Source organism: Lactuca virosa, chromosome 3, assembly GCF_052849685.1.
Source record: "Lactuca virosa cultivar CGN04683 chromosome 3, Lactuca_virosa_CGN04683_v6, whole genome shotgun sequence".
Lineage (NCBI taxonomy): Eukaryota > Viridiplantae > Streptophyta > Magnoliopsida > Asterales > Asteraceae > Lactuca > Lactuca virosa.
Genome location: NC_136428.1, coordinates 42,601,083 through 42,617,072, shown reverse-complemented (window position 1 = coordinate 42,617,072; position 15,990 = coordinate 42,601,083). Strand labels below are relative to the sequence as shown.

At 38.9% G+C, this 15,990-nt stretch overlaps 1 protein-coding gene across 1 annotated transcript; it reads left to right on the top strand.

The window, feature by feature from the left end:
• Positions 1–8,841: 8,841 nt before the first annotated feature.
• On the top strand, positions 8,842–11,062 carry LOC145165548 (binding partner of ACD11 1-like). The gene is made up of 5 exons (XM_079084292.1): positions 8,842–9,030; positions 9,787–9,890; positions 9,975–10,050; positions 10,140–10,223; positions 10,300–11,062. The coding sequence occupies exons 1-5, from the start codon at positions 9,025–9,027 to the stop codon at positions 10,879–10,881; spliced, it is 852 nt and encodes a 283-aa protein (XP_078940418.1). The 5' UTR covers positions 8,842–9,024; the 3' UTR covers positions 10,882–11,062.
• The last annotated feature ends 4,928 nt before the right edge of the window (positions 11,063–15,990 follow it).

The window sequence follows — 15,990 nt, the reverse complement described above, 5'->3', positions numbered from 1 at the left end:
GAGTTTGCTTCAGAGCAGGCTCAGATGACCCGTTATCTGAACATGCTCAAGACGGATATCCGTTGGTTTGTGTCTACCCAGCGATGTGATACTCTTCTAGAGTTGCAGTTGAGTGAGCAGCGGCAGGCCCCGGCACAGTCTCAGCCGGCGCCGAAGCGGTCTAAGACCGCTGATACTAGGACCGGGGGTTAGCAGAGTCGCACTTGTGGGAAGTGTGGCAAGGGTCATTCTGGTGTGTGTCGAGCTGGGAGTGGGTGCCACAAGTGTGGCAAGGAGGGGCATTACACGAAGGAATGTCGCCAGGTCGTCCCAGTTCAGGGTATGAGGTTATGCTATCACTGCGATCAGGTTGGCCACATGAGGGCCAATTGTCCACTACTTGCCGCCAAGCCGGCACAGGCTCCAGTGCCGACTACTTTGAGGATCACGGATGGGAGACCCGTCAGGGCGGAGCCTCCGAAGGCTCAGGGTCGTGCTTTCCAGCTTACAGCGGAGGAGGCCAGAGTAGCACCAGATGTGGTTGCTGGTATGTTTCTATCCTTACTCCCATTGATTATATCTGTTGTATGCTTATCTGTTATACTTGTGAATAGGTACGTTCCTAGTGAACTCTTTGCCTGCTTTGGTTTTATTTGACTCGGGGGCGAGTCGGTCCTTTGTATCTCAGTCATTTAGTAGGGAGTTCAGTGTGCCAGTAGGCGAGTTAGAGTGTCCTTTGCGAGTGTCTATCGCCAACGAACACGGGGTTTCTACTTTTGCGGTTTATCGAGGGTGTGATTTGGAGATTTTCGGGGTGTCCTTTCCGATAGATTTGATTCCGACCCCCATGGGAGAGGTGTGCGTAATTGTAGGCATGGATTGGCTCAGTCGGTTCAGTGCTATGATTGATTGTGAGGGTCAGCGGGTGGTAGTTCGAACCCCAAGTGGGGGAGAGCTGATTGTATATGGCGAGGGCACCAGAGTGGGATCCGGGTTTTGTTCAGCCGCCGGGGCTCGACAGTATATTCAGCACGGGTGTGCGGGTTATCTAGCGTATGTGGTAGATACGCGGGTGAGAGATCAGACATCAGTTTCAGCGGTTCCAGTAGTTAGAGAGTTTGTTGATGTGTTCCCGGAGGAATTACCCGGAGTACCTCCGGAGAGGCAGGTCGAGTTCAGGATCGACCTGGTGCCAGGTGCGGCCCCTATCGCTAAGGCGTCATACCGATTGGCACCGCCAGAGATGCAGGAGCTGTCGTCGCAGCTACAGGAACTGTTGGGCAAGCAGTTCATTCGACCTAGCAGTTCTCCATGGGGAGCACCGATTCTTTTTGTCCGGAAGAAGGACGGTTCGCACCGGATGTGCATCGACTACCGGGAGTTGAACAAGTTAACGGTGAAGAACCGTTACCCACTCCCGAGGATAGACGACCTCTTCGATCAGTTGCAGGGCGCATCTTGGTTTTCCAAGATAGACTTGAGGTCTGGGTATCATTAGGTCAGGGTCAGAGAGGAGGACGTGGAGAAGACAGCGTTTCAGACTCGTTATGGACATTACCAGTTCGTGGTGATGCCGTTTGGGCTCACCAATGCGCCAGCAGTGTTCATGGACCTGATGAATCGGGTCTGCAGACCGATGCTCGACCGCTCGGTTATAGTGTTTATAGACGATATCTTGGAGTATTCCAAGAACCGAGAGCAGCATGAGGAGCATCTACGGGAATTATTGGGAGTTCTGAGACGAGAACGATTGTACGCCAAGTTCTCGAAGTGTGAGTTTTGGCTACGAGAGGTCCAGTTCCTCGGACACCTCGTTAACCAGGAGGGGATTTTGGTTGATCCGGCCAAAATCGAGGCGGTTATGCAGTGGGAGGTTCCAAAATCTCCCTCAGACATCAGTAGCTTTTTGGGATTGGCAGGGTACTACCGGAGATTCATACAGGACTTTTCCAAGATTGCGGTACCCCTCACTCGTCTGACGAGGAAGGGGGTGGATTTCCGGTGGGGCCCTGAGCAGCAGAGGGCATTTGAGACCCTCCGACAACGGTTGTGCGAGGCCCCAGTCTTGACACTCCCGGAGGGAGTTAAGGATTTTGTGGTGTTCTGTGATGCATCCATCACAGGGTTAGGGGCGGTCCTCATGCAGAGAGGACGAGTGATAGCTTATGCATCGCAGCAATTGAAGCCGCATGAGACGAGATACCCTACGCATGACTTGGAGCTGGGGGCGGTGGTGTTCGCCCTCAAGATATGGAGACATTACCTTTATGGGGTCCGCTGTACCATTTACATGGATCACAAGAGTTTGAGACACATCATGGATCAGCCGAACCTGAACATGAGGCAGCGCAGGTGGCTGGACGTAGTCAAGGACTACGACTACGAGATCCTTTACCATTCTGGTAAAGCGAATGTGGTTGCGGATGCTTTGAGCCGCAAGTCAGTTGGGTCTTCCACCTCAGCGGTATGTATGAGGATAACAGTAGACTCTCCACTTGTGAGTTTGACCAGAGATGCCCAGGTTGAGGGCATGCGACCAGAAAACTGGAAGCTGGAGAGGATCAAGGGTGAGAAAACCCGGTTTGAGCAGGACAGTCGGGGATTATTGACCCGATGCGGTCGGGTTTGGGTACAGATGTTTGGTGGAGTTAGGCAGACGGTTATGGAGGAGGCTCATAAGTCTCATTTCTCTATTCACCCGGGGGCCACCAAGATGTACCGGGATTTGAGTTTGAGCTATTGGTGGCCGTGCATGAAGCGAGAGATCGCTTGGTATGTCGAGTGGTGCTTGACCTGTAGGATGGTCAAGGCCGAGCACCAGAGGCCGCATGGCAAGCTGCAGCCTCTAGAGATTCCCATGTAGAAATGGGAACAGATCACGATGGAATTCATTACCAAGCTGCCGAGGACGGCAAAGGGATTTGATGCTATATGGGTCATCGTGGATCGATTGACCAAGAGCGCCCATTTCTTGGCAATTCGGGAGAGTTCGTCGGCCGAGAATTTGGCCGACATGTACGTTTGCGAGATCGTGTCTCGCCATGGGGTTCCCATCTCCATTGTTTCCTATCGGGATGTTAGGTTTACATCCCGTTTCTGGCAGAGGTTTCACGAGGAGCTGGGCACGCGGTTGTACTTCAGCACAGCATTCCATCTGCAGACTGATGGTCAGAACGAGCGGACCATTCAGACCCTCGAGGATATGTTGAGGGCGTGTGTCATTGATTTCAGTGGGAGCTGGGATTCTCACCTACCGCTTGCGGAGTTCGCCTACAACAACAACTATCATTCCAGCATTGGCGCCCCGCCTTTCGAGCTGTTTTACTGGCGGAGATGTCGCACCTCGGTTTGTTGGGGGTGAGGTTGGTCACAGGGTGATGGGTCGGACGGAGGTGGTCTTGCAGACTACCGAGAAGATTCAACAGATTAGGTAGCGGCTGCAGACCGCTCAGAGTCAGCAGAAGAGTTACGCCGACCGACGCCGATCCGAATTGGAGTTTCAGGTCGGTGACATGGTACTCCTGAAGGTCTTGCCCTGGAAGGGCGTGATCCGCTTCAGGAAGAAGGGAAAATTGGGTCCCCGATACATTGGGCCGTTCAGGATCATTGCCAGGGTTGGCAAGGTGGCTTACAGGCTAGAGCTGTCGGAGGAGCTTAGTCGGATCCACAGCACCTTCCACGTCTCGCAGTTGCGAAAGTGCATTGTGGACACGGAGGCAGTGGTGCCACTGGATGACATTCAAGTTGATGAGCGCCTGAATTATATTGAGAAGCCGATTGCCGTTTTGGAAAGGAAAGTGAAAGTCCTGCGCAACAAGGAGGTTCCGTTGGTAAAAATACAATGGGAGCACCGGAGGGGATCCGAGTGGACATGGGAGTCGGAGGCTGAAATGCGGAAACATTACCCGGAGTTATTCGCTGCAGCAGACTTCGAGGACGAAGTCTAAGTTAAGTGGGGGAGAATTGTAACATCCCAACCATCAGGTATCATTAATTTTTCCTTTTAGACTTCATGTTTAAGGTCTACTCGACGAGTTGGCGCTATGACTCGTCGAGTAGCAGCGGGCCAGGACACGTCAATTAATGAGTGACTCGTCGATTCGGCATGAGGGATTCGACGAGTAGCAGCTGGCAGTGGAAACCCTAATTTTCAGGGTTTTTGCACCCTATATATTGGACCATTAGCGCCTCCCACTGTCCTCTATCACCCCTTGAGAGCCAGAAACCCTAATTTCCGTGAGTGAGAGCTTGGAGAGTGTTTTGGAGCTTTGAGAAGTGACTTTTGTGAAGGAAACTTGTAGATCAAGAGGCTAGCATCAAGGTTTTGTGTGGATCCAGAGTCTTCTTCAGCTTGGACACGTTTTGGGAGGTGGTGGAGTTCGTGTTGGTAATCCAGGAGTTGAGCTTTCTAGTTTCAGACGATAGTTGCAAGGTGAGTTATCCTAACTATACTAAGGGGTCTAAGGCACCAAGGCCGGCCCATTATATATGTTGTCCTAGCAGTGGTTATGTTGAGTATCAATTAGTGTTGCATGCTAGTGGTTATGCCAGTTAGGTAGATCTGTAGGACTACCTATGATGTTATATGATTATTGCATGCTCAGTAGTTATGTTATATGTTATGTGGGATGGGTTGAGGTTGTACTGCTCCGTGCGGTAGCCAACAAACCCTAGAGTATTCCAGATATGAGTTGAGGGCCAGGCAAGGCATTCCAGACTCATACTGAGGACTCGAGAGCATTCCAGATACGAGCTGAGGGCCCAGTAGGCATTCCAGACTCGTACTGAGGGCTCGATGGTATTCCAGATACGAGCTGAGGGCCCGGTAGGCATTCCAGACTCGTACTGAGGGCCCAGGGGTAATCCAGCTTGTAAAGATGTGGACCCATTACATGTTGTTCAGTTTGTTATGATATATTTATGTGGACTGTATGTGTATCGGTATTTTGGGGGAGCTCACTAAGCTTTCGGGCTTACAGTTTCAGTTTATTGTTTATGGTACATCAGGGGATCGCGGCAAGGCGAAGGCGTGATCGTACAGCTCCTCATGTTTTGTCTATGTTTTTGGGAAAACTCTGATATTATACATTTTGAAAACAAAGTTGTAATGATTTTAATGCTTTGAAATGTTTTTTTTTAAGTTTAAATTGGTCTGAATTTTTGGATGTTACAATCTAGGTTTAATGGTTGCTGATTTGGAATTGGCGATGAATATTGAGGTTATGATTTGAATAGTTAATTGATAATTAGTGGTAAAGTTTGTGATGGTTGTCAATTTGATCGATTTCTTAAGATCTAGTTTACATAGCTTGATGATCTGAATTTGTCGATTTGATGATTAACGTTGCTAAAACGGGGAAAAAGAAAAGCATTTTGCCATGTTCGTTCATGTCTTTTTCACCTATCGAACTCGTATTTATGTTTGAATTCAACAATTTTTTCCTTGGTATCTCTTTTTATATGGAGATGGGGTGAAAGAGAATGGGTAGGGAGAGAGACATATTACTGGTGTCCAGTGGTATCACCGGCGATGAGAGGGGTCAATAAGAGATGTACGTGACAGAGAATGGGTGGGCCCCTAAGTAATTGACTATATTTTAATAGCAAATAAATAATGAAAAAAATTAAAAATAGTTGTAAGGGCGAAGTAGTAAATTTACGTCTACCAAAGACTAAATGCGAAACAAAAACAAAACTTAGGGATGGTCCGGGTTGAAAAAATAAGTTAGGACCAAACATGTAAATTACTCCAAACCACAGGGACCATCCATGTAATTTACTCCGAATTAAATCTATTTTCTAGTTTATTAATTGACAAAACTTCAAAAATAATCCCTATGGTTTCCGAAAATGTGAAGTTTAGTCCCTAATTTATAAAAACCTCACAGATGGTCCCTGTGGTTTCAAAACTTTTAACAAATGGTCATTTTCGTTAACTTCGTTAGCTTTTGGCCGTTAAGTGAATGACATTTCTGTCATTTCACTACCACAGGGACCATTTATGAATTTTTTTGTTATTTAAAAAAAATAAAAGAAAATATAATTATTTAATCTCTCTCTCTCACACTCTCATCCCCATGGTCTTCTTCTTTGTATTCACCTGTAAAACTTAAACCACATAGACATATTTCATACACATACACACTTGAAGGACCTTCACAAAGCCACCGATTTAACACAATGAATCTTTATTTAAACCCAAGATTACAAGTTCGTCAGCAAAACAATGTTCATCAAGAATAGAATGACGAAACATCATCTCCAAAAATATTTATATGAATCCACGATTACAGTAACAAAAACAGGGGAACTAACTTTAAAATGAATCACGAAAATGATTTCTTGGCTACTCAAAATATATTTATCTGCACTAGGTTTGATTTGTGCTCAAGCATTTCAACAAACACATAGTGTGCACGAGTTATTGACCAGTTCTTACCTGCTCTGCACCACCCATTGACTAAACTGGTACATAACAACAGACAACATTTGATCCGAATTATGCTCTGTTTCACCTATACTTTGTTTAATTCGATTTTGCAAACCTCCAGTGAATGATTATGTAACAGTAGTGAAGAAGACGACTTGTGATTTGTTTCACCAGTTCGGACAAGGTAGTAAGTTTTGTTCACCAGAGAAGAAAGGTAGCTGAGAATCTCCGACTTCCCTCCTGTTTCCTTATGTTTTTGAATCCCAAGCAGATCCCTCGCCATATCCTGCTTCATCCATCGAGTTTCAGGTGGAGATTTTCCTGCGAAATCATAGGGCAACAACCCCTCTTGTTTTCCCTTTTTTTTTCACTGATTCCCCAGAAAGCCAAAACAAAACCCCTCACCTGCTGCTACTGATTGTGTCGCCCCGTCAGACCACCTTTCCCCTCCCATTTCGCATTCCTTTCCGAGGCAGAAAGAGAGTAGCCTCGCTGCTTCGTCCCTTCTCTTTTCTTCGGACCAACTGAGCAATGGAGGTGCTCCCTCCTCTTTACGATTAAATCCCTCAACGAATCCATCTGATTGGGCCTCTGGTTTCCTCTTCCCTCTTGCACAAAAGATGAACCACCGGAGGCGCACAATTGTTTCGATCGTATTTATTTTTCGTTTTCATTTCCTTCCTTTGATTGATTTGGGGATGAGAGAGAGAGAGAGAGAGGTGTGGGACCCTTTTAATATTAAATATTCATATATTTTTTTAAATAAGGAAAAACTTCATAAATGGTCCCTATGGTATTGAAAAGAATATAAATTTTAAATCCATTTTTTATTTTATTAATTCTAGTATTAATTTATTTTTTAAGGAATTTCATCACTTAAAGCTTAAACTTTATGCACTAAATTACGGGTGCTCCAATATTAAGGCGGGTGGTTTAAAAGGAATACAATCTTAGGAGTTTTATGTTATAAAAAGGTCTCGTTGAAATCACACGGGAAGTTTTACAGGATAATTGTTAGACTAGCTATAACGTATGAATATGAATATTGATCGAGTAATAAGGAACGCGGAGGAAGATATAAGTAACAAAAATGGGGATGTTGATGTGCTTGTTGTAGAAACCTATTTAGACATAATTTCAAACGTACCTATCCGTAATTCATCGTGAGTGACACAGATGACCGAAAACTTATAAAAAGCTACCAACATCAACAATAAGGACGGAATCGGTAACAACTGATTAGAGGAGGAGAATCTCTGACACCAAATGATGACAAATCGACCACAACAATTTTGTGGTAAATAGAATACTACACCGTGGTATAAATCGACAATCTCTAAGATCAGATGTTAAGTCAAGTATTATGATAATGATTCAAAAAGAATAATCAACTATTTGAACAACCAAAAACAATGTAAAACAAGAAATAAAAAAAAGGATAAAATTACACCAATATTTTTATATAGAAACCCAACCGGAAAAAACTACGAGTAAAGATGCCGAAAATCACTTCACTATATCGATTTAGGTTAAATGCCTTTTGAAAAATAAGATGATGGATAACAAGAAAGATAATCCTCGATTTTTAGAGAAGACTTGGCATTAAAATATATATCAAAGCGAAAACTTAGGCATTAATGTTCATCTATAAGGAAATTCTTGTTAATTAAGCAAGGGTGATAAACTATTCAATAAGAAAAATGAAATAGCTTCCTTATTAAGAAAAATACTTTTGGTGTCACACTCTTTCAACATGGTATAGAACTATAGATGCAGTCGTTCTACCATCGATGGATGCATGAATGTCGACATCCTAATTCCTACCCTATTACAATGGAATTTTGGGACATCTTGTTTTTATTGTTATGATTTTCCAATTGTGGTTTTAGTCCTCTTTGGAGCTCCTTGTTAGTAAATAAACTCTCTGATCCTAAAGGAGTGGTCCTAAAGGAGTAAAGGACCAGTGAGTACCTAGGCTTCGGGATGTTGGGTGTGTGTCGATAAGAGTTGCCAAGGGATTCAACATTTTGGTGTTCGGACAAAATGATTGGACCGGACATTCACACAAAAAAAAAAAATTCACTTGTTTATCGGATAAAATTAAACGATTATTATGACTAAATATAAAATATACTTGACAGATGATTGCTATTTGGGAATATTTTCTGAGTATTTTATTTTATTAAAAAATATAATTTAAAATATTTTTATTATGTGTATTCTCCTTATAGTACGATTGGATCGCACAGTATCATTCATCCACATTGCACGTCGTATTGCAAGAACACGTGAGAACTTGCCTCCACGACTTTCTACGCGCACTGCGTACAAATACGCTAAAGCGTACCCATGCATCATTCATCGCACTCTCTCCTTTAAAACTTGTACGTTTCCTTTCCATAAATACCTCGATTTGAGAAATTTCAATCACAACTCCGTCAACGCAAACCCCTTTCGAATTCCACATATTTTCAAAACCCTCTCTCTATACATTTTTCGCAGTTTCCGGTGACCGTTCTTGTTAGTCGGCGTTTCTCCGTTGAACATTTCTGTTATCGAGGAAAACCCTCCGTTCCTCTTCTATCTGATATCTGATCTCATATCGAGTATTTACAATGTCGGTAAGCATCAATCGTATCGAAATATTAATGTACCTGTTATTCTTCGTTATTATCGACGATTTTGCTTGCTTATTTGCAGAGCTTAATCCATTATTTTAATTGATTTAGTGTAGATCTGTTTTTGTGAATTTGATTTTTTTTAGCATTTGAAATACTGTAGATTAGTCAACTACAAGTCAAGATGGTTGAGAACTGCAAATTTGAGTGTTGGCTGATTCAATAGATCTAAATTATTGCGATACTAGATAATCAACAAAGCATCTTTCCGTTCTCTTCGACTCTTTGGTGATTTTTGTGTGTTACACATGTATTACTGGCTTTTCCTTTCTCAGAATAAATAACTACGGAAACTTAATGATTTCAAATTGGTCCAAATCGCGATTGATGTATTTGCTTACCACAAAGATCTAATTTAACGGTTATCATTACGCATATTACATGTTATGATTGAGATGATTTATATGACAGAGGCATGTCCATTTAAATACTGTTTAACAACTCCAGTTTGATCTAGGAAAAACTGATGATATAGAATTATAGATGAAAGTCTATGGAAATTGATCTAGAAAAAACTGATGATATAGAATTATAGATGAAAGTCTATGGAAATTGATCTAGAAAAGCATAATAGATCAGAGCATTGGAACATCTTGAACAAGCGTATAAGTATACTATTCTGGATATGTGCTGGGAAATGTTTGTTTTTTTACTTGTTTATGTGTAGCTATATAACATCTTTCACCATTGATGCATCAGGTTAAATCTGTTAAAGTTAGCAATCTTTCACTAGGTGCTTCTGAGCGAGATGTAAGGGAGTTCTTCTCCTTTTCTGGAGATATTGTATATGTTGAGACAAAAAGGTTAGTAAACTAAATGACTTTAAACTTCCCTTTTTCCTTTTCTTACAAGTTACAACTAAAACCAATTTAATCCTCTGATTGCAGTGATACCGAGCGCTCCCAAATTGCATATGTCACCTTCACAGATTCTCAAGGAGCTGAAACCGCTGTTCTTCTTTCTGTAATTCACTTCTCTCTTTACATCTACTCAATGTTTATACATAATACACCTTCCACATGTGATTGATCCATTTGTGTTGTATGAATCAGGGTGCAACAATAGTCGATACAACTGTCACTGTAACTCTAGACCCAGAATACCAGCTTCCACCTGCTGCAACTGCTGCTTCTCCAGTAAGACTAATTTCACAACCACTTTTCCACCATTAAAATATTTTTCACCCTTAGAGTCTTGGAAACTTTCTTGTAGCCATATGGAAGCAATGCTCCTGTTAGAACCGATTCTGCTTTACGAAAAGCCGAAGATGTTGTCACCAGCATGTTTGCAAAGGGTTTCGTGTTGGGTAAAGATGCTGTTGGAAAAGCAAAAACCTTTGATGAGAAACACGGTTTGACATCTACAGCATCTGCTAAAGTAGCCTCATTGGACAAGAAGATTGGGTTCACTGAGAAAGTGAATGTTGGGACTTCTATTGTGAGTGATAAAGTGAAGGAAGTTGATCAGAAGCTTCAGGTTTCTGAGAAGGCTAAATCAGCCTTCACAGCTGCTGAGAACACAGTAACTAATGCTGGATCTGCTATAATGAAGAACAGGTATGTGTTTACTAGTGCTTCATGGGTGACTGGTGCTTTTAATAAAGTGGCAAAAGCTGCTGGGGAAGTAGGGCAGCAGACTAAAGAGAAAGTAGAAAAGGCTGAAGATGAGAAAAGAAAAAAAATGGTGGATGATTATGCTGAGGTTCATTTGTCTGAGTCACCAACTGCTCCGGATGTGAGTGAACAGCAGCATCATCCTTCAAAGCCTGCACCTGTGACAGGTTTGGTTCTGTAGGTGCCCGTTTTATATATACATATTTTTATTGGGAATTGGGAATTGGATTTTGTATGGGAAATCGAGTGTTTCACCCATTGTCGTGTGGTGATGATACAACTTTTACATCATTAGATTGTTGCGAGACTTCATTTTTATATCATCATTCGTCGTGAATTTGAATATATCTAAATTTGAAACAGTTTGGTGATTAAAGTTTTTTTAGCTTTTAAAGGCATGGACTTGTTTTTTTTCTTATCAAGTTATGGGTAAAGTGGCTAAATGCTTAATGATGGTTGTCTTTATTAAGCAATGTATATATCAGGTGCAATGTATATTTTCTAGACTAAATAAACTACCTGAATAAGACTAAGACTTTATTTAGCAAACTAGCTGAAAATCTAGTTTTTGGCTAATAAGTTAGTTGATTGCAGAGAAGCTAGATAAAAAAAAAAAAAAAAAGTAATAACGTTAGGTAAAAAAATATTGATAATTTAGATGACAAATATAAAATGACATAAAAGAATATTTCAATATATAACTAAAAGCTATGGTAAATTTGGAAAACTGTGGAAAAAGCCTAACGAGCTTATCAAAAGCTATCTACAAAACATTACTTCGCAATAAGCTTAAAAAAATAAGTTATTTTAAACAAACAATGTGAACAAATTTCACAATATTTATCAATTATAACATGAGAGAAGTTGGGAGGAAAAATAAGATGGGCAAATAGTTAAAGGGTTGATGTGTTAATACATTAAGCCATGGTTTAATCTTCTAAATTATTATCTTTTGATTAAGTCAAAAGGAAGCATCTATAAATGTCCAATTTACGTGTTTGACTCGTTAAGCAAATTAAGTTAAAAGAAAATGTCCCTTGGTTGAGAGATTTTGGGTGAGTTTGTTTCTTTTAGGCAACTTTAGAGAAAGTGTTGTACTGTGAGCGTGACTTTTGGGGTAAACTTCTCTCGTTCACATGAATTGCGAATGGCTTTGATATTGATGTGAGATCCCCTTTGCTGGCACAAAATTGGGTACAAAACAAAAGCGTAACTTATAACATGTTCTCATCTTATCATATTGTGGATCGAGCTTTACCATGTTATGGCAATTGCTTTAACCGACTACTTTTGTATTTGGATATAGTGATTTTGTAATTGTAATTTTAAGAGTAAATTACACGAATGGTCCCTATGGTTTAGGGTAACTTATGCGTTTGGTCCCTAACTTATTTTTTTAACTCGGAAGGTCACTACTGTTTGTTTTTGTTACGCGTTTGGTCCCTGTCTTACCTAAAAAGACTATTTTGCCCTTGATTTTTTAATTTATTTAAATAAACACACCCTCAACCCCATCCCCATTACCTTACCTTACCTACCCCATCATTTTTTCCTATTTAAATAATAGTCTTTTTAGGTAAGACATGGACCAAACGTGTAACAAAAACAAATAGTAGGGACCAGACGCATGACAAAAACAAACAGTAGGGACCTTCCGAGTTAAAAAAATAAGTTAGGGACCAAACGCGTAAATTACCCCAAACCATAGGGACCATTCGTGTAATTTACTCTAATTTTAATGACTTGGAATAACAAAAGGAAATAGTTATCCCCAATGACAAAAGTATATTCTTAGGTTGTTAATTGCATTGTCTTAACTTTTTAAAACAAATACTTGATGAAACTTAAATGTTTTTTCTAGTAATCACATTTTTTATAAACTAAAAAACATTTTAAAAATCTAATTACCAGGCTAGTGTTCGATTGGTCCAAGTTTGGCTTGTGAGTTTGTCACGAGAGTTAAGACGTGGTCTAACTTTTATTGTGTTGGAAGACTTGTACTTGTAGGTGATAAATGAGTTGAATAATGTGTCAAAATAGATTATTTATATATAATGAGATTTTCTTTATACACATCAACCTATCTCACACACCAATCTAACATAGCTTACTCTACCACACACAAGTCTAATTTAGATTATAGAGTTTTTTTTAATTACACCATCGTTACACAATAATCTAGACTATTGACTAAATTTGATAGGGAGTGCTTGAAACCTCTGGGCTTTTTTTTTTTCAATTCGAATTCTTTTTTTTTTGTGTGTTCATAATTTACACATTTTTTTAATATCATAAAATCGATGCATCTGCCGCTTTTTTAATACCCACCTTTTTAACCCACTATTTTTATTTGTAACGTCCAACCTTTATAAGTATATTTTATATAAATATTAAATATGTTATACTTTATAATATATTTTAACTCTAATACAATTTATAATTAAAGCTTGAATTATAATGTAACAAAAAATCATAAATTTTAAAAGCCATAAGTTTTTATTCTTTCGACTAATATACAATTATATGCAGTAAATAAAATGTAATATTTGTACAACTTTTATCGTAATATTTAAAATAAAAAAATTGAGAGATTGAAGAGAACTAAATTTATAGTTTTGACTTTTGACTAAATTTTATTGGGAGCTGCCACCTCCGGCGACCACTATCATCATTTACTGTCGGTGACTTAACATCGCCACTAACCACTGCCGTGACCAACTCCGACAACTTATCTCTGGCCACCATGTCGAAAATAACAAGAGAGAGAGAGAGAGGCGATGGTTCTTAAGCGGCAAACGATGGTTCTTGGGTGGCAGAAGATGGTTCTTGGCCGACCGACAATGGTGGTATTCGTAGGGGGTGATCGCCAGTGTTTTTATTGTAAGCTGACGACAGAATGTTTGACGGTGGCTGTTAAGATATTAGGATTTTCTAGGGTTTTATTTTTCTTTTATAAATAGGTAATGACCTAACAAAATATGGGCTTTAGAGCTAACAAAATATGCGCTTTTTATTTAAACGAAATTAGTCTTTTTTTTTTTTAATTTATTAAATTTATTTAAATTAGTTTTTTAGTTTAGTATTAAAAAAATTATTTTCTATATTTGTAATTTTAAAACTTTATACAAAAATAATTTTAATAATTTACATACAAAAAATATAAAAAATATATATAAACGTTTTGTTTAACATATTTTATGTTATAGGTTTGAAAAGATAAAAAAAAAATATTTTTATTAGTAAAATAATTAATTTTTTTTGGTTATAATGAAGTTAGTAAAATAATAATGTAATAATTAAATAAAAAGTTAATGTAATAATTATGTTATAATATAGTAATGATAAAAATAAATCAAACGATTAGGCTAGATAATAAAAAAGATAGACTATTAGGGTGGGGTGGCAAAAAAGTAAACCTAATGATATAGGCTAGTGTTGTAGATTGGTGTGTCCAAAGTAGGACCCATATATAATTTGGGTTATGATGGGTTCATACAATGTTCTAAAAAGCTCGTCATGGCTCCGTCATGGCTCCAAGGCTTGTACTTGCCGCCAAACTTTGACAAAATGTCGCCTTAAGTCATATATGTATATAAAAATGAATAATAGTAGAAAATACATATAAGATTATTAATTATATACAAAATTGTCGCCTTAAGTCACGCTTTACAAACAACATGACTCGCCACGACTCAAAAAAGCTTGAGGCTTGACATTGCCGCCACGTCACGCCTTACGTTATTTAGAACATTGGTTCATACTTCACCATAGGGTTAGGCATTGGTGGATACCCGATTAGAATGTGGGGTCTGCTGCCGAAATTGATATTGAAACAAGTTTTAAAAATTTCTAACGCAATATTCAAGTATTTGTCCAACATTGATTTCATATACCAAAAAAGACGTCTTGAACCAACAAACACATATGAAGAGTAAGCCAGATGCTAATCTAAGTGCATGAAACTATAGATATTTGAATTAGAGAAAAATAGAAGCCTTGTATGGTGTACAATATGGCTTTTAAATTCTTAAGTTTGTTTTTATGGGTTCAATAAACAAGAAGTTATAAAACTCTATCTAACATGACAATTGACATACATATACGCTAGTGAAACAAAAGACAACTATAAAAACACTAGGTGCTCGGTGAGATCAGTTCTTTGTACCTAGTTTTAAAACCGGTTCCACCGCTGTACAATATGTCGTAAACTTGAATTAGAGATGTTTCTTATTCTAGTATTTATCCTAAGCCGTTGCTTTCATAAGTGTTGGATCGTCAAAATGGTTGGGCTAAAAAAGGTTGGATTGTCAAATCGTTAGACTTTTGATCCACTACTTTTACCTTAGGCCATTTTGTATACTCCACAATGTGCTTACCTCCAACTCAATATCACATTAGTTTCATTATATTTTTATCCACCTTAAAAAATTCTCCACGTCACCACTTTTTATATAAATAAAATTGAAGAGGAATAAAAGAGAGAAAGAGACAAAGACGAAGAGAGAGATTGTGGTATCCGTGGAGCTACTCACTTCACACCACCATACCAATGTCATTACTCTTGTTTGAGATGGTGTTCATGATTGCCATATAAGGCATAAGGTTCTCACTTCACATACATACTGTATGACCTTATGGTTTGTAGAGTTTAATTTTTTTAACAAAATTTATTTTGTAAATAATTATATTTGTTTTATACGAGAAAAAAAAATCATCAAAATGCATAATTATTTTTCTCTACGTATAGATAACGATATTAACATATTTTAATATAAAAATTGGTACTTAAAATGATTTAAACTACAATTTTTTTTTTCTTGTTAAAGGTTGCATTTTTTTTTTTGAAAACTGCATTAAAAAAAGAATATTATGACAACATGATAGCCTTCCAACCATAAAAGTTGCATTTTTGTTGAAAACTGCATTAAAAAATATATATATTATGACAACATGATAGTCTTCCAACCATAACTCTAACACAAAAATCAGGATTAAGCTAAGCTGGTTCGATGCTCCACAAAAAGATGACTCAATGCCTATAAGTTTTATGTCTGCATTTTCCCCGATCTATAGCCACACTACCAATGTCTTCATCAATAACGTCAATTCTGATGCTATTTTAATCTTTTGAACTTAACTCGAAAAGAAAACTCAATTGCCTACAACTTTTGCTTTTACGTTTCTTTCAATTTCTTACCATTTTCCCCAAAATTTAGAAAAATATTATTGAAAAAGTGTATTATTTAGAAGAAAAAATGAATCTTTTGATGCATAGACGAATAATCGCAAA